General features: G+C 44.5%; 6 protein-coding genes across 6 annotated transcripts; 3 read left to right on the top strand and 3 right to left on the bottom strand.

Annotated features, from left to right (window-relative positions):
* Positions 1 to 121: 121 nt before the first annotated feature.
* On the bottom strand, positions 122 to 1,831 carry F5Y00DRAFT_233215 (uncharacterized protein). Its single transcript, XM_048007276.1, has one exon. The coding sequence runs from the start codon at positions 1,645 to 1,647 to the stop codon at positions 292 to 294; it is 1,356 nt and encodes a 451-aa protein (XP_047866310.1). The 5' UTR covers positions 1,648 to 1,831; the 3' UTR covers positions 122 to 291.
* A 2,175-nt stretch (positions 1,832 to 4,006) lies between these two features.
* On the bottom strand, positions 4,007 to 4,673 carry F5Y00DRAFT_260678 (uncharacterized protein; the record flags this gene model as incomplete). The annotated part of the gene is made up of 3 exons (XM_048011056.1): positions 4,007 to 4,375; positions 4,454 to 4,517; positions 4,591 to 4,673. 3 exons carry the CDS (start codon positions 4,671 to 4,673, stop codon positions 4,007 to 4,009), a joined length of 516 nt encoding a protein of 171 aa, XP_047866309.1.
* A 2,535-nt stretch (positions 4,674 to 7,208) lies between these two features.
* Positions 7,209 to 11,720, top strand: F5Y00DRAFT_37187 (non-ribosomal peptide synthetase). Its single transcript, XM_048013563.1, has 6 exons — positions 7,209 to 8,217; positions 8,270 to 8,365; positions 8,417 to 8,924; positions 8,977 to 10,545; positions 10,605 to 11,496; positions 11,573 to 11,720. Exons 1-5 carry the CDS (start codon positions 7,586 to 7,588, stop codon positions 11,355 to 11,357), a joined length of 3,558 nt encoding a protein of 1,185 aa, XP_047866308.1. The 5' UTR covers positions 7,209 to 7,585; the 3' UTR covers positions 11,358 to 11,496; positions 11,573 to 11,720.
* Positions 11,721 to 13,302: 1,582 nt separating this feature from the next.
* F5Y00DRAFT_233212 (uncharacterized protein) lies at positions 13,303 to 15,360 on the top strand. The gene is made up of 6 exons (XM_048007275.1): positions 13,303 to 13,575; positions 13,641 to 13,882; positions 14,021 to 14,112; positions 14,176 to 14,385; positions 14,443 to 14,629; positions 14,688 to 15,360. Exons 2-6 carry the CDS (start codon positions 13,754 to 13,756, stop codon positions 15,165 to 15,167), a joined length of 1,098 nt encoding a protein of 365 aa, XP_047866307.1. The 5' UTR covers positions 13,303 to 13,575; positions 13,641 to 13,753; the 3' UTR covers positions 15,168 to 15,360.
* Positions 15,361 to 16,456: 1,096 nt separating this feature from the next.
* Positions 16,457 to 17,614, top strand: F5Y00DRAFT_233197 (glutathione S-transferase). Its single transcript, XM_048007274.1, has 2 exons — positions 16,457 to 17,097; positions 17,165 to 17,614. The coding sequence occupies exons 1-2, from the start codon at positions 16,650 to 16,652 to the stop codon at positions 17,449 to 17,451; spliced, it is 735 nt and encodes a 244-aa protein (XP_047866306.1). The 5' UTR covers positions 16,457 to 16,649; the 3' UTR covers positions 17,452 to 17,614.
* Positions 17,615 to 17,686: 72 nt separating this feature from the next.
* Positions 17,687 to 19,254, bottom strand: F5Y00DRAFT_260674 (uncharacterized protein; the record flags this gene model as incomplete). The annotated part of the gene is made up of 6 exons (XM_048011055.1): positions 17,687 to 18,184; positions 18,293 to 18,406; positions 18,465 to 18,559; positions 18,622 to 18,761; positions 18,813 to 19,039; positions 19,102 to 19,254. 6 exons carry the CDS (start codon positions 19,252 to 19,254, stop codon positions 17,687 to 17,689), a joined length of 1,227 nt encoding a protein of 408 aa, XP_047866305.1.
* Between the last annotated feature and the right edge of the window lie 2,099 nt (positions 19,255 to 21,353).

The raw sequence follows: 21,353 nt of genomic DNA, 5'->3' as shown, positions 1-21,353 counted from the left end.
GCTGGCTAATCCAATTCGGTATCCGTGAATTCATCTTGTTTGTTAGACTTTACTACCACTGCTACAGTCGACACTAGAGAATAAACTCAGTCATATTCAAGTTTCGTGGCAAGTTATCCTAGATGATCGAAGAAATTATATTCAACCCGTGAGAGTCATAATAGCATAAAGTGTAATCAATACGTTACTTCGTAGCGATATCGTCACCTCCATATCTACATCGCCCCAAGCCAAATAACGCCGTAAATTCAACTGTTTCGCGTAAATCATCCAATCAGTAACACTCCATCCTCACTTTTGCCCGTGTACTTCCATCAAGCCTACGAGGCTTTCAGGTATGGGGGCAGTTTCTAAGATGGTAGGATCCTCACGGAATTGTGGACTTTGAACGACCCCTTTTAAGATAGATAGTACATTCCGTTCGATGACACTCACCGGGCCATTAGGCTTATCAGGAGCAGACATAACTCTGCATAGGTAGTGGAGCGCACTTCGTAACGCTCGTCGCTTATCCTCAGGGGTCGAAGGGCTATTAATATCAACCGCTTGGGTGATAAGTGCCGGTATATATGTGACTTGAACTGCTGGCTGAGATATAGAGCCGTCGATGTTGAGATGCTTTCGCAAAGTTTCCCTGACCTGGTCCTCAAGGGACGACCACACTTGGCTGTATAATTCAGCAGTCGCCAGATCAGCAACGCTGCTCATACATAAGAGCCTAGCGAAAGCACGATCATCTTCAACACTGAGATCAAGCAGCCGAAAGCCCTTCTCATGAAGCAGGTTTAGCCGACGCGCTAAAACCATATCGTATCCCGCGCGTAGACTTAGACCACCTTCGATTATCCCCATTCCAACGTCGTATACGGTATGGTAAGCATCGAAATTGGATTGGGTTAGTTTCTTTGCGCAAGTCCAATCTAGGTGGCCTGCTGCGCCCGCAATATCGAGCAGCTGCTCCTGAAATCGGAGTCGAAAGCTACGGGCGTGGCCCTTCATCTTCTCAAGACTAATCAGGCAAGCTGGTGTGTTTTCCGCCTGGGCAAGCTGTCCAAAGTTAAATTCGGCACCCAATTCCATACCGCGAATAATATCAGCCTTGTCTTCTTCGGAAAGACGATCTAAACAACCCAACATGCCAGCTTCAACCGCCTTGAGGAGGATCATATCATGATTCATAAAGGCGATGTTATCTCCGGTTTTCTTTTGGTAATCGGAGGCGAGCTGTTCATCCTTTCCTATATCATTCACCACAATGGAAGTAATGAGAGCGTATAACTCATTCGGATTTGCAATTGAATCAGCATAGAAGTTATGAATCCATTCGAATGATTGGCGAGAAAGTTTAAGAGCTTCAGCTTGATTTGCAACAAGGGTGTCGTATTCTCCATTATAAATCCATTTCAAGGTTAACACTCCAATAAGCGTACGGTTGACTTCATCGTAGTCTTTTCCGTATAAGATCGCAGAAGGAGATTTCGACAATAGGTTGACTTCCCTTCTACCGCCGACGGAGTAAGCACTTTTCAACCGGCAGAGCTCATCTTCAAATTCATCGCGAACAAGCTTAAGAAGCTTTTCGTCGGGAAGCTTGAAAAGAACGGCTGGCTCTGTCGTATATTGACGGAGAGTATGAGGGGGAGACATGGTGATAATCTGTGTATCGAAGGCAAGGGAGGTGAGGAGTTTGAAGGTATCCAAAGCCTGATAATATATTGTCTTGTGCTACACGGATGGGGGCTGTGCAAAATACGTTTGCTTGAGGCCCTCACATAGTGGCAGGGGGGTATGTGTGGCTTAACCGTACTAAGACAAGGGATGCTAGGGGAGGTTTCATGGATGCCGAGAGGAAGATGCAAAATCGGCCTCGCCAACTTCCAGTTAAATACACTTCAACCATCGGTGCACTGGCCACTTTTACCCGTCACCCGTCATACAAACAGGTGTAAGAAAGTAGTAACTCACGAGTCACGATATATTTATTTATTAGCATCGATCTGATGCAGGCTCCTATTGACTACTAGTGAATCATATTTTGGAATTGAAATATCGGGAGTTGTATCATTTAAACAATCAAATTGATTGCATGACTTCTTATCACATGTGACATGCTGATTCCATGCCTCCATTCGGATTGTTGACTTAAATAGACCATAGGCCGAGGCATACTAACATCTTTGTGCCTGTGAATAATTAAGTGACTAGGGCTAGTGACACAGTTCACAGTACACAGCGAAGCACGTAGGTACCTAACCTAATTTATATTGCGCTTATCATCCCATGTTACCGACGATAATATATATATTAGGTGGGTAGAAGGACACTCGGGAATGCAACAGGTTTACCTACTTGGAAGGTCCGCACATAATGTCTTAAAGAAACGATTGTAGGCTTTTAATGATAGCCGCCTTTGGATGTATACCGGTTTGATATTCGAGTAGGTTATTTACTACCTATTAAGAGGTACCTAAGCTTAGATATGTGAATGTCTCCTTGGTTTCTTAATCCCTAGGATGTAGGTATACATAATAATAGTGAATCTGAGTATTAGAATTTCGACTATTGAAAAATGATGCTCACATACAGAGGCACCACAGGCATTTAACTAGTATTACAAGATGCTGCTATTCACTCATATAACTTACAACTGCTTCGTCGATATCTAATATCACGAATAGCGACGTGCTGCAAAGAGATCTTATTTTTCTACATATAAAATGAAACCTTTCTCTACGGTCTCATTATTTTCTTTCTCTAGATTCCACTATCTCAATCATCTTCGTATGTAAACCGGATCACCTTTTTGAAATCAACACCACCCCAGTCAACCCTTGGTAAGTACTAGTTATTGTTCTCCAACCCCTATTACATATGCCATCAAAAATAAGTATACTACTCGAGTGTTCAGATTTTCTACTTGCTTTTTCTACTCTCGATCTATACTATATTTACATTTACTAGTTTCTAGTATCACATAACTAGTTTACTAATGCAACGTCCAATACAGAAATATCCGGTCAAGAAATATGGCGTCTCCTGACGATGACCAGTCTCTACCACAACAACCACAACCCTGGTCGGCTAATTACCAAGGCTGCCGAGACTCAATTCGGAATTACTCAGAAGAAATTGCCGAAGAGCAAAATTGTTCTGTGTGGATAACTTATCTTCCAGAAAGCTGCGATTCCGCGATGCTTTGCCACTCTCTTAGAGGAACAGGAAAAATCTACTCGATGTTCATAAACCCCCCGAACGACCAACATCGTACTTCAGCTGCAAAAGTAGTCTTCTGGGACCATCAAGGAGTAGACAGGCTAATGCGGTTGGTTGAGTCGAGGCAGTTTAGAGTAGGCAATAACCGACCCCGAGTGACACCCCACCGAATAAAAGTTAGCGCACAAATCCCGTCAAGAAGATCCCGTATCATAGAGATCAGCGGACCGATAGAAATTGTGAACCGCGATTTCTTAAACGCTTTCTTTCTTGAAAAATTCTGGTTTCATGTCGAGAGTGTCCAGACGATAGGGATTTATGGGGGAATATCAATAATGAAGTGGAGCTTCTGCTGCTACCGCTGCCAAAGCCAATCCGCGGTTCGGTATATATTCGACCAAAAGCGTCGTCAAGATCTGACTAACATCGAGCGGTGTTCTTGGTCTCAGGTTTATATACGATGGTTAGAGGACCCGTGTGCTCAATTTTGACCAGCCAAATCAAGAGCCGAGTAAAGCCCTCGAAGGTAAATAGTACTCGAATAAGCCATCCAGCGGTGATTTCCGCACGAATTATTCACCTGTCAAATCTGAGTTATTTCGAGACGCTCCTCGATAATTAATAGAGGCTTTAGTTGTTGGTGATATAGTATATGAGGGGGCACTAAACTCTTAGCCTCACCCCTTAAAGGTGCCTAATATGATGAGGCGTATGTTGTGATACTCCATATACGTTAAGAATAAGGACGATAAGAAGGCATATCCAGCCTGATAAAATATTTTTACTATACGCCTTAAAGAGCATTAAATATGCATTTCTGCACGATATCATAGATTGTCTCGTTGCTCTCCCATGTTGCGCCACCGGGATTGGTACCATAATATGCGGGTTGCGTATTACTAACCTCGCTATAAACCCATCGTTCAAGGTCAACAATCTTGGGACGGTCTTGGGGGTCGCTCGCCATACATGCCGCGATAATAAGGCGCATGTCTCGATCAATGTATGGTAGCGGGTCTGGATCACCATATTCGGGATCGCCTAGTATACCAGAGGCCGGGGATAATACGGCAGAAGAATAACCAAGCCTGCTCAAATCAACTTCAATTTCTGCTCCTGTATACTTCGAGTCGGTTTGGAGAGTCAAAACATCAGCCATCATCTATTAGACCATGAGTCAGCGAATGGACTACCAAAGAGTTATTGTCGGTAGTATCAGTTGAAAGTGGTCACCACGTACTATTCCTATATCTTCTATGTTCCGTTGCTCTCCGGTTCCATCTAGAGCAAGTTCACGCGGATGACTGAAAAAAAGCGGGATGTAAGCTACCTCATTACAACTTTGACTTTGTCCTTGCCATCAGGGCATAAACTCACATTGTCTGGGCAATGCCAAAATCTAAAAGTTTTAATATAGGGGAAACATCATGCTCAGGGCCATCCGCGAGTGATCCGAACATGAAGTTGCCGCCATGTATATCATTACTAGAAATCCAGGTGAGATTACGCTTCGGCTATTGGAGTATTGACAAGGAAAACAGCCAGTGATTTACTCTAAAGCTGAGTAAACAAGGCGAATAGAGGTTTGAGAAACTTTTACATACTGTGCCAGTCCTGTTGGGGTATCAAGAAAGGGTGTGGTTGTCTCATTACTATCTGGTGAGTTGGAAGGCCATGCCATGTCAATACAGGCCCGAATCACTGTCAAGTAGATATCAGCTTAATTCCATAGTTTTTTTCAGGCCGATGTAATAAGCACGGTGTGAAAACTTACTGCAGAGAAATATCCGCCAAAGCATACGATTAGGTAGACTTGTAAAACCCGCTACTTTGGCCCTTTGCATAAAAGAATTTAGAGTACCATTCTCTATTTCTTCTAAAAACATCCATGCCCAGCCGATAGATTTAGTAGAAGCCAAGGGATCATCCAGGCTATCTATCATGTCTACAATATGTTGACAATGACGCAAAGTCTACCTCCGATACCGAAAAAAGTCAGTACGTTCATTTCCCTGATAATTATTGAATAGTACCTCTAAAATAATTTTCTCTTTCACTAGCCCGTCGACATCTGATCCTTTGGAGGGATCCGCTACTTTGACCACCAATCTCCGGGATGAATAATTATCTTTATTGAGTTCCACATATTGGATTTTGTAAATGGATCCTTGGCCTCCCTTTCCAAGTAGCCCCTCGAAGCGAAACTTATTACTCGAGTCAAATAAGGTCTTCAATGTAGCTGATCGATTTGTGGGCACCCTCGGTGTCCGCTGACGGATAGGTAGGGAAAATTCCATGCTGCCGAATGAAAGTTGAATTAGGCATAATGGCCAAAAGAGACATTATATGCCCAGGTATCAATCTTATGAATGGAGGTAGTTAACAATGTCATTATGTCTTTATTCGTAGTTTCTTGGTTTGTTGACATATCTTCCGGTTCCGGCTATTACATTCTTAATCATCACCACTAAAAGCTATTTTCGTAATAAATTTTATTCTATCGTATTATTTTTCTGTCCGACAGACAGCCATCCTGGACAACTGTTCGTTTTACATACTGCTCCATGGTGTCTTTGTTGGACTAGATTAGACCAGACGATCCAGTCTAGACCTAGTCTACCGACATATATCTATTGCCGCCCTAGGAGGTCGTTGTAGTTTTCTAAAAACGTTGTTTCGGAGCATTTTATGCTATAAAATCCTGGTATAATAGTTGAAATGTTTTATTTAAAATTCGAAGCCCTGTTCTGTATCGTGCACGTCCGAACCATTAACATGATTTCAGGGGATGAACTGTACTTCCGACTTACATCTTTGACTTACATCTTTGACTTACATCTTTCTGATAGCCTCCACATTTACGATCGACGCTATTGTTTCAAACGCATAACATAACATTATAAATCCCGTGCACATATAGAACATGGGCTATGTATTGAAAGCCTATGGGTTCGAGATGAACTATTCATGTGCCCAGCTGTCGCTCAGACTCTTAAGTGTCATTGCTGTGGATCTCCTTCTCGGCCATATTGTTTTACTACTTTCTATCATGTGAAAGATGTGCCGTTTTTTTCTTTCTCGTCTTCAAATGGCTTGGTGTATACAGCTGTTATGTCAATATATTTGTTACAATTAATACCAATATTGTCTTAACCTGACATAGGTGATGTTATAGATTAAAATGCTGCCCTTGTGTAGTGGCAGAGTGGGTGCGTGGTGGCGGAACTTCGGGACAAAGGCGTGTGTCGCTGTTTATTAGGTAATATTAAATCATTAGGTAATACTAAACCATAAACAGGTAGGCTTATGCGCCAAGTCCCCGATTCTAATAGCCTAGAACACCCCCCTACAAATACCTACCATAGCGGAGGTGGGTGGTTTCACGGAATGGTTCTACCGGCGGAATGGTTTCGTGGGGAGCAACGTTTTTAGGTTTTAAGGCCTCTGATTGGTCGGATCCAAATATAAGTGGGGCTAATTTTCATTTTTATATTTTTATTTTACAAAAACCGTTCCGCAACCGTGAAACCATTCCGTTTCGTATAATCGTTACTCGAATTGTAATCGTTCCAATTGTCTTAGTCAAAAAATCTTTTTAAAAAAGTCGAAAAAAAAAATTTTTTTTCTAAGTTAAAATTTTACTTTTTAGAAAGTAAAGCTTATAAGGATAAAAATCAATTGAATTTTTGAAATAATTCGATGAGACTGGCCACCTCGTCCCATTAGCTCAAACGTTTAAACCTTAAATCTCCCTTGTGGGGCTTTAAGGTACGTACTATATACAATGTACGAACGCGCGAGCTGTGGGTTCGAGGCCCAGTCAGGCTTTTCATTTTTTCAATTTTTTCAATTTTCGCCCCACTTATCTCGAAAATTGGACCAATCAGAGGCCTTTAAGCAAAACCATTGCTCCCTACGAAACCATTCCATACTTTAGAATCATTCTATAAAATAGAATGTGCCAACCTGATTACAATGAAGTACGTAAAAAAAACGATTATAAAAATCGGAATAGTTGTATGTAACCACCCACCTCCGCTATAGGTACCTACCTCCTATTACGTCGCTTTCTATTCCCCAGTCATAAATCTTTTAGCCTCCAAGTGCATGCAACTTGCCCAGAATGAGAATTGCTAGTGACCGCCTACCGTAATAGGAACATGTGCCCCTCCACCGAAAAAAATGTGCCCCTCCCGAAGATCGGAGTGCGGCAGAATTCTTTTGCGGTGACACATTTTGACATATTTTCCAAGTCGTCATTTTCGAGCTTATAGGTAGTTATTATAGTTATTAGCTTGGACTATGCTCTAGAGAAATATTCGCTACGAGGCGCCTTCCTACTCAGTGTAGATCTCGCTATATTCCTGCCGCCATGGGACTTCCCGATCCCACCATCGACCTCGACTGGAGCGGCTACATCGGCGCCATCCACGAGATATTCCACAAGAATGCTCTGAAGAATCCCGATGCGCCATGCGTCACGGAAACGGCCTCCTCCACTACGCCCGAGAGGAGATTCAACTACAAGCAGATTTATGAGGCGTCCAACATCTTGGCTAACCAGCTCCGTGAAGCTGGCATCACCAATGGCGATGTCGTTATGATCTTTGCCTACCGTTCCGTCGAACTCGTCGTCGCCTTTTTGGGAACCCTTGCTGCCGGTGCCACTATTACTGTCCTAGACCCCGCGTACCCTCCGGCGAGACAACAGATCTACCTTGAAGTCTCGCAACCAAAGGCCCTAATTACCATTGGAAGAGCCAGGGACGAGAATGGTAATTTGGCGCCGCGTGTCCAGAAGTACATTGACGAGGAACTATCTCTCAAGCTACGAGTACCCGAGCTACGGATGAGCGATGATGGCCTCCTTACCGGTGGCGAGGTTGATGGGAAAGAAGTCTTTACCGACACTGAAAGCAAAGCATCAGCGCCTCCAGATGTTCTGGTGGGTCCGGACTCAACAAGTGTCCTGAGCTTTACCAGTGGCACGACATCCACACCCAAGTACGAGATCCAGAAACTCTTAAAGTTCGGACATTAGCTGACTATTTTCTAGGGGCGTGTTGGGCAGACATTACAGCTTAGCCAAGTACTTCCCGTGGATGGCCAAAACTTTCAACTGGACCTCGGAGACAAAGTTCGCTTGTCTAAGGTAAAACCTATCAAAGATGATGCCCATCACAGCTCTGCTAACCAATTATAGTGGTATAAGCCATGATCCTATCCAGCGAGACATTTTCAGCCCGATTTTCATGGGCGGGGAGCTAATTTGCCCTGCTCGCGAGAATATCGCCCATGAAAGGTTAGCTGAGTGGTTCCGCGATCACAAACCCAACGCGGTCCATTTGACGCCCGCTATGGGTCAAATCTTGGTCGGCGGTGCCAAGGCAGAGTTCCCTTCATTGAAGTGGGTTCTCTACGTTGGTGATATTCTAACTAAAAAGGATTGCGCTGCGCTCCGCAAGCTGGCGCCTAACGCGGAGATCTGCGCTGCATATGGTACCACTGAGACGAGCCGCAGCGTGTCATACTACCACATCAAGAGCCACGCCGAAGACCCGAACGCATTAGATAAATTTGGCGACATTGTTCCCGCGGGAAAAGGCATCGAAAACGTCCAGCTCCTCGTGGTCAACCGGGAGGACCCAACCAAGCTTTGCGGCGTCGGTGAGGTCGGCGAGATTATGTTGAGAGCAGCAGGTTTAGCCGAGATAAGTATCCCCTTTCTTTTTCTGATATAGTCCTGCTAATATTCGACTTTACGGATATCTGAATGACCCGGAGAAAACCAAGGAAAAGTTTCTCGACAACTGGTTCGTCGACAACCAGAAGTGGGTTGAGGCTGACAACAAACTTGCCGATCACGCCAACGAGCCCTGGAGAAAGTATTACAAAGGCCCACGAGACAGGATCTACAGGAGCGGCGACTTAGGATATTTTTTGGACGATTCTGGTAATTGCGCAATTACAGGCCGAGCTGATGATCAAGTCAAAGTCCGTGGCTTCCGCATCGAGCTCAATGAGATCGATAGCAACTTGAGAGGACACCATTTAATCCGCGAGTGCAAGACGCTGCTTCGAAGAGATCGGAACGAAGAGCCAACGCTGGTCAGCTACATTGTGCCTGAGCACCAAGAGTGGCTCAAGTGGCTAGCAGAACGCAACCTGGAAGACACTGAGGAACAAGGTACCGAGATCGGACCCGTCACCGTGTATTCTAAGCGCTACAGGCCAATGCAAACGGAGGTTCGGGATCATCTCAAGTCTCGATTGCCAATTCACGCTGTCCCGACTTATTTCATCTTCCTGGAGAAGATGCCCTTGAACCCCAACGGCAAGGTTGACAGCCCAAACCTGCCATTCCCGGATGCGGCCCTGATCTCGGAAGAGGCTTCAGAGGAGGATCTGAAGAGGTGGGAAACGCTCAGTAAAACAGAAAAGGAACTGGCGGAGCAGTGGGCAACACTGATTAATGGTCTGAATGCCAAGACTCTGCAGCCCGAGTCCGATTTCTTTGAAAGCGGTGGGCACAGTCTGCTGGCCCAGCAGCTTCTTCTCAACCTCCGCAAGAACCTGGGGGCCAACGTGTCCATCAGCTCACTATACTCGAACTCATCCCTCAGGGCTCTTAGCACACAGATTGACCGCCAGCGTGAGGGCAAGGACGATTCGGGCGCGACAGAGGACGGCGAGGCTGCATATGCCCAGTCACTCGACAAGCTGCTCGGTAGCCTCGATGCCAAGTATCAAACGGCGGATCCTGCGGCACTCTCACCGGCAGGCAAGACGACCGTCTTTGTGACTGGCGCCACGGGCTTCCTGGGCTCTTACATCGTCAGGAGCTTGCTCGAGCGTGAGAACATACACGTGATCGCCCATGTCCGTGGAACGAAGGGCGTCCCAGCCGCCCTCGAGCGGCTCCAGAGGTCACTCCGCGGATACAGCGTATGGCAGGATTCTTGGGCCACTAGGCTCAGTGCAGTCATTGGTGACCTGACACAGCCGCGTCTTGGACTTGATGACGACACATGGAAGATGCTTGGCGACGCTGTCGATGTGGTTATCCATAACGGCGCCCTCGTCCACTGGGTGAAGCAGTATAAGCATCTCGAGCGTGCCAATGTTCTATCAACAATCGATGCCCTGCAGCTTTGTAACCAGGGCAAGCCTAAGATTTTCTCATTTATTAGCTCGACCAGCATTCTAGACACGGATTACTATATTAACCTGTCACACGAGCAGACCAGCACTGGACAAGGCGCTATTATGGAAGCAGATGACACGATGGGCAGTCGCACAGGTCTCGGCACTGGATACGGCCAGTCAAAATGGGTAAGTAGCCTCCACTGACCTCTTTCTACATAAATAACATCCATTCTGATGGACCACAGGTATCTGAACAGCTCGTCCGCGAGGCTGGCAGACGCGGCCTCCTCGGATCTGTCATCCGACCTGGCTATATCCTTGGAGACGCTGCCACCGGTGTCTGCAACAACGACGACTTTCTTATCCGCATGCTCAAGGGCTGTATCCAGCTGTCTAGCCGGCCGCACATTATCAACACAATCAACGCCGTGCCCGTAGGTCACGTCTCAACTGTCGTCGTCGCAGCTAGCTTGAACCCCATCCCGGCTGAAAGTGCCAACAGCAGCAGCAGCGGCGGCGACGTCGGTGTCCACGTCATCCACGTCACAGCCCATCCTCGCCTACGTATGAACGAGTATCTCTCCATCCTGAGCTACTACGGCTACGATGTTCCTGAGGTGGATTATGACTACTGGAAGGCCCAGCTGGAGACCTTCGTCTCGGCAGGTTCTGTCCAGAAAGACGAGGAACAGAGCGCTCTGATGCCTCTTTTCCACATGGCGACGAACAACCTCCCCACAACCACTCGCGCGCCGGAACTTGATGATCGCAATGCTGTTGCTGTCCTTAAGGCTGATGCAGACCGGTGGACAGGCATCGATGAGAGTGCCGGAGAGGGCATTAGTAGGGAAGCTGTCGGCCGCTTCCTAAGATACCTCGCTGAAACCAATTTTCTGGCGTGGCCAACTGGACGGGGTAGGGAGCTGCCGGCTATCAAGGCCGGCGCTGTTGAGGCGCAAGCGAAATGGGGTGTTGGAGGGCGTGGTGGTGTAGCGTGAAGAGAGGGAACGTGAACAAAACTCAAAATCTAAACACTACATAGCGGATCCAAGCGCCTAGCGGACCCTTTGAGCGCGACGAAGTGGGAACCAAAAATCTGGGATATGACCAAAATATTGGGACAGGCTTGGCAACAAAGTACGTGTTTTACACATCAAACATAGACTTTAAAAATGTAAAACTTATTAAATAAAATATGAATATTATCATACAGCCGATACGTACAATTAAGACGTTGAACGAGGCAATATTGATAAAAATTACTGATGATCTCATTGATTGTGTTAAGATCGTGAGAATAAGCGATGCACTAGCAATTACAGTAATTTCGGAGATTTCACGTCACTTGAAAGGGCTGACTCATCTGACACTCTCGAGAATATAACTCAAACCTTTGTAGTTTTACACGAGTTGAAGAGCTATCTAGGACCTAAAGGCCTCTCCTGATATAGAAACAGCTATTCAAAGCTGAAGCTCCCTCTTAGTCTCCGTCTAAAATGCTTTCGAGGACATCATAGAGCCAAGGCGGTGGCTGCTATCTAAAATAATAAGTAGCTATGATAGGTAAAGAGAAGGCCTGAAGAATAGAAGTGAGAAATGGCCTTAAAGGGAGTTAAGTTGATATTGTGAGAGAGAAAGATAGCTGAAATGGGTGCTCTCTGGGCATCATATAGAAACATGGCGTATAGTATGTGGCAGAAAAGAGACCCCATATGTGGCAAAAGCAAAAGCGACGCCGCTACTACAATTAGTGCAATAACGGCTTATATTCCGAGAGTGACACCAGGTGTTGTTGACTGCAACGGCCCGACTGCAACGTCCGAGTCGCTCAAAACAGCTCCTTGTCATATAGCCCTCGTTTGCGGCTCTGGGAGGGCAAGATTTAGGTAGGGAGCATTACATGAACAATAGTGTATTATTTGATAGCAGATCCCGTACCCGTTCCATATGATTAACAGGAGATTATCAATTGCGAATAGTCTCGTGAATAATAGGAGAACTTGTACCTGCATCGAGGTATCCGCTTAGAAAGTAGCTATCCTAGTGGACGCCGACTTGGCACCGAACCGGATTAGCGGAAGTAGGTAAGGAGTTTTCCGGAGCCAGGCCCTTACGTACAATAGGTCCACACACTATTTCGTCTCTATATAAATATGAGGCGACGTTCTGGAAGCTGGACATGGATCTTATACATAGTACGGAGTTTTTGCCTCGATCCGCCTTTAGAAACTCATCGTGATACTCACCAGCAACTGGAAGTCACGCAACCAGTTGGTTTCGGTTACGTTTATAAGTTTTGGAATATATAGGTAGAATATATAGGTACTGATATTCAACAAGACTTACGTCATTTACTAATCCCGGCCTTGTAGCGTGGCCAAGTAATAATAAAATAATTCGATCAAAGAAAAGGGTAATGAATGAACAACGTCAATGATGCACGTCTAATAGATTTCCTCTTTTTTTAATCTTTAAAATTTTTTGTCTGGGCAGGTTTTGATTATGTACACCGATCATCTAAGATCCTTGTAACTAAAAATCCACTTTCATCACTCGCATGAACTACACTATGTATGACTAGAGGGTCCATCGGTGTCGAATCCACGCGGCTTAAGAGTCTCTGCACCAGAGAATTTGCCGCTTAATAAAGCCGGCCGCTAGTCTCTTATAGCGTTACATAACTATGGCATTAGCGTAGTTACGGCATTCGTTGCGATCTGAGAGTACCTGAGATCCCGGCGTCCAATCATTCTTTAGACAGATTTAGCAGATTAAGCTAACATCTTTCATATTTGACCTTGAAACAGGGTAATGGAAATAAGGGGTTCCTTATAGCCCACAATAACTACTACCAATTCTACCTAGCTCCTACCCTATACATAAGGTAACTATATCTAAGTCTCGTACAGTTACGAATTTTCATCGTACCATACATAAACGATTTGACAGCTTGCACTAAACGTAACCCATTAATAAATAAAGGTCTCGATCGGCAACTAAACTCTTCAGGATACAATAGTCTCTTGAACAAGTCTAAACTTACGGAGCCCGTCACCTAAAAGTAATGTCCGGCATCGTTCCGCTATCTAGTCTAAGCGAAAGTGTCAAACTATAAGCCACTAAACCCAAGGAGGCGGAACCTTCCAAGCATTGGCTGGCCCATTGCCCCGGAACTTATGAAGTTGAGCTTGTCCATCAAGTTACATTAATAAATAGGTACCTATCTTGGTAAACATGATATTTCCCCCAGTTTCCTCCGCGAATACTGACTAAGATTGTAGCACTAGCCCAGCCGTTCAACCTTCGTTGACGTGTTCGTGCGTCAACTTGCAGAGTCCAAAGACCTGCGCCACCATCATTGCTAGGAAGAGATAATTCTGTGGACTTGAGAATCATGACGAGCCAATCCGATATTCAAGTTGCCTCTTTGGCTGCCGGCTTCTCGATGGGCTTTGGTATATTGACAGTTTGGGAGGCCATAAAGCAAACACGCCGAAATCGAAATCCCCTTCGCAGCACATATGTGAGTAGCTACCTAACCTAACCTACCTCTTTACGATTCGCAAACTATGAGGCAGATCCACTCAGGGCAGTGCTACTCTGCAGACGCACACATCCAACACCTCTGTTCTCGCAATATTCTAACGTGATACATTTACAGATTTACATGCTTTGGGGGGAGATCGCGGCAAATTTAATCATTCTTATCGTTGGTTACCTTTGGATCGATGGACATTTCGGAGATAAACCGACGTAAGTACCTAACGATTCGCCAAATGTGCATTATTACAACCAGCTAAATCGCCATCATCATAGTATACCGCTTCTATTTTTTATACTGTTATCCTGGGTGTTCGAAATCCAGTTGCTGATGCAAATCATCATAAATCGAATTGCGGTTATTGCGGAGCGTCAAGATACTATACAAAAGCTCAAATACGGGACTGCTATTATTATCACAGCTATCAACATTGCAGTTTTCTGCATTTTTATCCCAGCTCACTTGGTCCCTCCCGTAAGCCAGCTGTAAGTAAATTGTAGTTGCCTATTAATAAGAGGAAATTGCTAACATGATATTTAAAGGTACGTCGATATTAATAAGTACTGGGATAGAACTTCCAAATGTCTCATCCTTCTCGTCGATGCTGCCCTCAATTATTATTTCTCACGGTCAGTGAGAAAGCGGCTTGTTGAGCAGCATGGGTTGATCAAGTACGCCCCTCTGGCTAAATTCAACGATAAGCTTATGGTCGTCTCAATTCTTATGGATGTAAGTAGCAATGAAAGAATGCCCTTCAAACCCGAACCAAGCTAACTTATAATCCAAGGTCATGCTCATTTGTTTAATGTCCCACCCGAACCCAATCGTCTTCGTTCAATTCCACCCCGTCGCGTATATGGTGAAACTCAATATCGAAATGTCCATGGCCACCTTAATTACCAAACTCGCTCGAGAGGCCGGATTAGGAGACGAGGATACACACGAGCACGACATTTCTCTTTCATACGCAAAGAATCGAAGTCAAGCCGGGCCATCCGGCGTTCATCATACCCATCGTAATGAGGCCGTTCTGATGAACACATATCACACAACCACCGTAGGAGGTCGAGGATCAGACGAGGACTTCGATGGGTTGAAGGATATGAACGGAATCCACAGAAGAGTCGACGTTCGGATAGAGAGCACGTCAAACTCGGATATTGCGTCCAATCACGAACATGACAAAGTAAGAGGGAGATCCTTCGACAGGGTTGAGGATGAGCTGTCATTGACCAATAATCCCGGACACCCAAGAGGTGGTGTTTAATAAATCGATGGCTTTGTCGGATCCTCTTTATGCTGAACGGCTTACCTCACGCATTTCTTTCTGGCTTACTTACTCCGGATCCTCGTACCACAAAGAGAAACGACGGAAATATGATGCATGCTAATTTGCTGATGATAGGTGTAGCAAAGGGGATGATGTAAAACGGACAGCGCCCGTACTTTTTTTTCTTGTTCTGCTTTATTTTGTTTCGTTTCATTTCTTAGTATATGTTTCTGTATTAAATAGTGTAGAAAACCGACGTTTCACTCACTATACGCACTTTAAAAGGTTTAATTAGAATGAAGATACCCTTAGGCTAGTAATAATGACTATTAAACAAACCTTGTGTGCCAATATCCGAATACTGGACTTTCAGGGTTGATAATGAGGTAGCTTTCATAAGGAATTGACCTAGTCTTAACGCTTAGGTATGCAGATATCAAACCGACCTCAATACCCTCGGTAGGAAAATAGGTACCTAGGTTGCGATGAATGAAAGTCAAATGCTACCATCATCTCTTGCAATTTTTCTGCTTCCTCTACCCTATACTTACTTCAACAGTTTGACCTGCTTGTCATAGGCATGAATGGTTTGACACAATGTATATTACATTCATTGGTAACTAATTTAATTGCTAGATAGCGACGGGTATTCCTTTATATTCTTATCACGATGTTGAAAGCGTGCCACGTCGAAGAATAGGGGGGAAGGTTCCATCCCCTAAGGCACTTAAGCGTAGTGGTCGGGCCGCGTGCCAGGTAGAATTTATAAGATAGAGGGATGTAGTGAGGTATGTAATATATGATGTTCCGATATGGAGGTGTTTTAAACTCATTGCTGACGATAAATATTCAATCATACCGAAACTACCTCTCGTCTTTTTATCATGTAAGAAATTGAGTTGCATGTATGCGCAAATAGAATGGCGTCACGAAAGATACCCCATACATACTAGCCACCACATGCATGTTTTTTGACGCCATTCCGGCAACTTACATTTGTAAGATGCATGTATAAGCAATCCGTAGGTACCTAAGGTATGAATTCGCCAGCTGTGTGCAGGTGTTCAAAAGTACCCAAGTACTCTGTCCATAAGCGACAACAATGGGAATATTACCCGAGCGTTGAAATAAATAGTCTGACAGCGAAGATATTGCTGATGACAAATAAAGAATATGTATATTCCGGTATTATTAATCAACCTTGATTAAGATATAGTTACTGATGTTTGATTCACAATATGGGCGCATTCTGTCGTCATGCCGTTGATTCCTCATCACCCCCTCACTAATACCTTAGGTACATCACGCCGACCTACCCTACCTCATATATCTACCTCCCAAGATACCTGTCTGTATTCTCTCTTCTCAGAAATACAATACACTTTCCAAAAGCCCATACACTTTCGACCAAGATCAGTGATATATATATCCTAAGTACCTACCTATATATATCAATTCAATAATTCGATCATTTTAACCATGGCCGACAAGCTTTATATCTCCGAAACCCCTGAAGAGGTTAAAAACGCCAAGGGCCTCCACCTGATCACGCAGAATACTCCAAATGGGCAAGCCGTACAAATCCTCCTAGAGGAACTTGCCGAGACATATGGCACGTCGTGGACGACTACACTGATAGATATCTCGACCAATGAGCAAAAGAAAGAATGGTTTCTGCGATTGAATCCCAACGGTCGCATTCCGGTCTTGGTTGACAACAATCAGAGCCCCCCTTTCCCTGTCCATGAGACGTCAGCTGAACTGTGGTATTTATTGCAAGCCGCAGACAAGGACCATAAGTTCGGCTTTGCGGATGGCCTCGAGAGTAACGAAGCGCTGCAGTGGACTTTCTTCTGGCACGGATCCGGGGCCCCTTATCAAGGCCAAGTCAACCACTTCACCAAGGTTGCCCCTGAGAAGATTGAATGTAAGTTTTCAAATCAGTATACATTCAGTATACATGAAAGCATTGGCGGGGAGCTAACACGGCGAAGATGCTATCAACCGCTTCAGGAACGAGACATTGAGAGTTTATGAGGTGCTTGAGATCAGACTCTCCGGGAAGTACACCGGTGAGCCGAGGGAATACCTGGCCGGCAAAGGGAAAGGGAAGTATTCCGTGGCAGACATTAAGACATGGCCCTGGGTTAAAGGGTGGGAAAGGAGCGGTTTCACCAAGCAGGAAGTCGAAAAGTTCCCGCATCTGTTACAGTGGATTGACCGCATTGCCCAGCGCTCCGCCGTCCAGAAGGGAATTGGAGCCAAGTACATCAAGTCTTAAGCTATATAGGAACTTATTTCAAGCTGGATAGGAACTACCTATCATCCATTTCAAAAGCCCTAGATATTGTCTCAGTCCACTATTCTCTAGTGCTTATGTCTCGGAACCGTGCTGGTGATTGGCGTTATTAATAAACATATATCAGGTGGCTGTCGCATTTAGCGGGGAAGTTCATTCATAATTCCAAGTATGTTTGGGGAGGGGTAAAACTACTTCTTCTAAGGGTAAAGAGCAACTAGTTCAAGAAGCCGGGACTGCTCATAGTCCCTGAACCACATGTAGACCCTTCTGTGACTGTATATTCTTTAGTAACCATGATCTGATGGCTTTCATCCGCCGCCGCCGCCGACCCCCCAGGTATCCCACTTTCGTCAAATGTAATTCCAATCGTTTGATGTTTCGGAAGATTTATAGAACCCTCCTCGCGACCTATAGAGCGTCCCTGGCCTCTATCAGCGATGATATGCTCTTCAGAATCCCATGCAGTGTCGTTCGGCTCGGAAAAGGAGAGGTTCTGTCTTCGTCCCGTAGATGCGGCGCGCCCCGGCAGACTACTGAGCTTGTAACCCCTAGTATCCCCCTGACTTGTAGCTCTTGATCTACTCGCACTAAGACCCTTTTCGATAAACCTTCTAAATATTGGGTATACCATGGGCATGTTCGTTAAGACAACCGAAACGAATGATTCACGGACAGACCAGTAGCCTGACTGAGCAGGATCAATGTCGCCGAGCTATTTAGTCCAGTTTTTCAGCAGATAGCTTCAACTTATCTAACACCAGTAGGACGAAAAGGCCCAAGGCGCATATAAAGGAGACAAATCCAAAGGACGAAAACTTACTCTCAAGATAGATACACATCTCAGAATACCAAATGCCATCTCAAGGAAACCTCCGCTAAACATGATTAGAAGTATGAACTTCTTTCTCCAGGGAAGATGTGACTTCCACACCACCTAATCAGCGAATTGTGTTAGTTCTATAACAATCTCAATCGTAATTTAATAGACGTACAGGTAATGGTATAGCCATCAGATAGAAATCAGTGAGCGTATTCGTAATCATGACAAATATAGTTTGGACAGCTGAAATTGCAGGCATGCAATTATCTAACAACTTATTGTTAACTTTCTTCGATAGAAACTGTATCCAAGTCGCCCATGGTACTCACTTCCTGGCGAAGGATTGATTTGCCACTGATGGTGGAAAGGAATGCATTTCAAGAAGGCAACGAGTAGGCAAGATACATAAGTCACACCAACGATGATGATGCCACAGCGTATTAGCCGATGCATGTTATTAACCCCCTCCCTATGTAGAGTCAGTATCAGATTATTTCTCGGGTTATCCTTGTTGACGTACGTGAGACGCGCATAATATACCAACCAACATGCCTTTAGTAGCCAGAGAAGCGTAGTATAGAGTATAAGACCAACAACATGAGTCTTTGACCCATTTACTCGTAGATACCACTCATTCGACTGCGGATCAAGCGCTGCACGTTGCGCGCCAGTCATGGCATTGTTGGCAAGGCCTTTCCAGGTAGCTACAACAAGATACGCCATGAGCGATTCTGCTGTATGAACTACCTGAAAACGACATCTCAGTGGCTGAACTTAATTAGACCTGATCGTAACCATCAGCAACTTACAACAGCTAGAAACATAATGGCATCATCCCAGGCTAGACTTTGCCATCCTAAGATCGAAAATCTGCTATAATAGCGAAGGGCGACAATAAGGTAGGCGGTTCCTTGTAATCCCCACACCTCTCGGATGAAAGCTTGTTCACTCTCGCTCGGCATAATAACTTTCTATGAAAATAAAATTTCAGTGAGATCTTACAATAAAGTAGTTGTTAGCTTTAGAACAACCGATTAAAATTCCTATGGATGTCGCTCACTTAACTAGAACAGCTTATTACTCAGGGGTTGCTTCAAAGGACAATACTGCATCGCAAGGAAACGATATATTCACATAGCTTGATAGAAATATAAAACAATTAGAAGCAGGTATGTTAATTTCAAGTGCGAGATTCGTCAACTGGAAAGTAAAGCTGTTTGATGATCTCGATTTCGGCCTCTCATACTCGTTTAGTGGCCACTTTTCCCCTGCTAGCGGTTGCGATCAATCATTAAATCTCCCCATGTCAATATCGTGAAACAACTACCGCAGAAATGTGATATGGAAAGGAAAAATAGAGCTGGTAAAATTAAACAGCATACACGTTCTCTTCATCATGGAAATATGTAGGAGTTCCTCTACCCCAAAGTTCATATATGTAGGTCTTAGTAATATATTAAGAAATAGAACTTGGAACCAGGCACGGGTATTGGCAGGGATTCACCGCGCTTCCGGCGTAGGACAAGCATTATAGGTGAGAGGTAAATACGTAGGTAGGGCACTTAATATAATTTTTATGAGTTTATGGTTACGATCGTTTTTATATGCATATTAATATCGGGGTGGCGCCGCCATGGCTGGGTATATACCTAGGTACCCAGTACCTTTTCTTTCGCGATGATTCTTCGGGTTATAAATTAACACTTTACCGGGGACGAGTAAAGACTGATACCTTCTAAACAATCCTTGAGAACTACCTATCCAATATATAACATTGTATCACCAACCCGGTGAGTATTCTAATAAAGTACCTACCTACTACCTACTGAAACATGGATGTGATATCATGTCGAATACCTTTTTCGACGATCTCTAAGATGCATCAGGTTTATTAGATATAACAATGGTTAAAAAGATGAATCAACAAGACCACATCTAAGATTTTACCAAATGTAATACTTACAGGTCGGATCTTGTTTACATATCAGATCTCGATTTTTTAGAAAATATAGTGAAACCAAATTTTGTGGTAAATGTTTTTAACAAGAACACCACGGTTTTCGTACTACATTTACTATTTTAGCATAGAATAGGCTTGCACTGTTTTGTCTTAAATAAATTCTTTATTTTGACCTCTTCCTTTGTACCAAACAACCTTTATTGTTGTTATTTTTGTCTGTCATTAATTGAATCCATTTGTCAATTTTCCCCAGTCGAATGTACTTAACGCTAAACTTACCGGCCACATTAACATCATCTTACAAGTCACCTTTTTACAGCACACAATGCCAAGTTATTAGAAGGTCAAAAACCTTTTTACGAGCAGTCATAGCCATCCCCGAAACCTATGTGATATAATTATTCTCTACCCTGTTCATTTTCGGAGTTAAGCGCCATCATGAGTCCTCAAACCGTAGGACAAGAGCAAGTACCGCTCAGCCATCCTTCGCCATCTGATTCAGAGCCAGGGGAAAAGTTTCCCTCGCCGATATCATCCTGTGACTATCATGATACGCGGTGTTCTAGTATCAAGCAGCCACTGTATGAGAGCTGCACACAGCCTAAAGACCACTTCCAATCTAAAAAGCGACCACGTAGCAACTCACCTGATGCCAGTTTAGTTCGTATGAAAAACCCCAAGTCACATTCCGTGCCAGAGTCTTTTATAGGAGTAGCCAGGGCACGGCCGGGGGAACCGTCCTAAACAATTCCCAACGCGCCTCCACTACAAGTGGCCCCGGCCGAGAACATCGACACTCGGCCATCTACTGTTGAAGAATTCATTTCCCGAAATAATCCCAAAATAGCCGCCTGGCTTAATATTGACGACCCGAGACCACCAACTCTAGAAAAACCTTATCCGACATACGCGAGCTCAGACTCCTTCACAATGGATGGTACTCAGACTACATCCGTTGAACGCAGGGGATGTGATTTAATAAATGAAAGGTTTCGGTCCCATACTCTTCGTCTTAATTCGATCGAGATACAAGAAGACTATACTCGGTTTCCAGAGTGGATTTAGAGGGAGCTAAATAAGATACATGCTTGTCCAATAGAC

The sequence above is a fragment of the Daldinia vernicosa genome (assembly GCF_022497035.1).
Source record: "Daldinia vernicosa strain CBS 139.73 unplaced genomic scaffold F5Y00scaffold_15, whole genome shotgun sequence".
NCBI classification, from domain to species: domain Eukaryota; kingdom Fungi; phylum Ascomycota; class Sordariomycetes; order Xylariales; family Hypoxylaceae; genus Daldinia; species Daldinia vernicosa.
The sequence above is the reverse complement of the archived record's forward strand: the minus strand, read 5'-3'. Positions and strand labels throughout refer to the sequence as shown.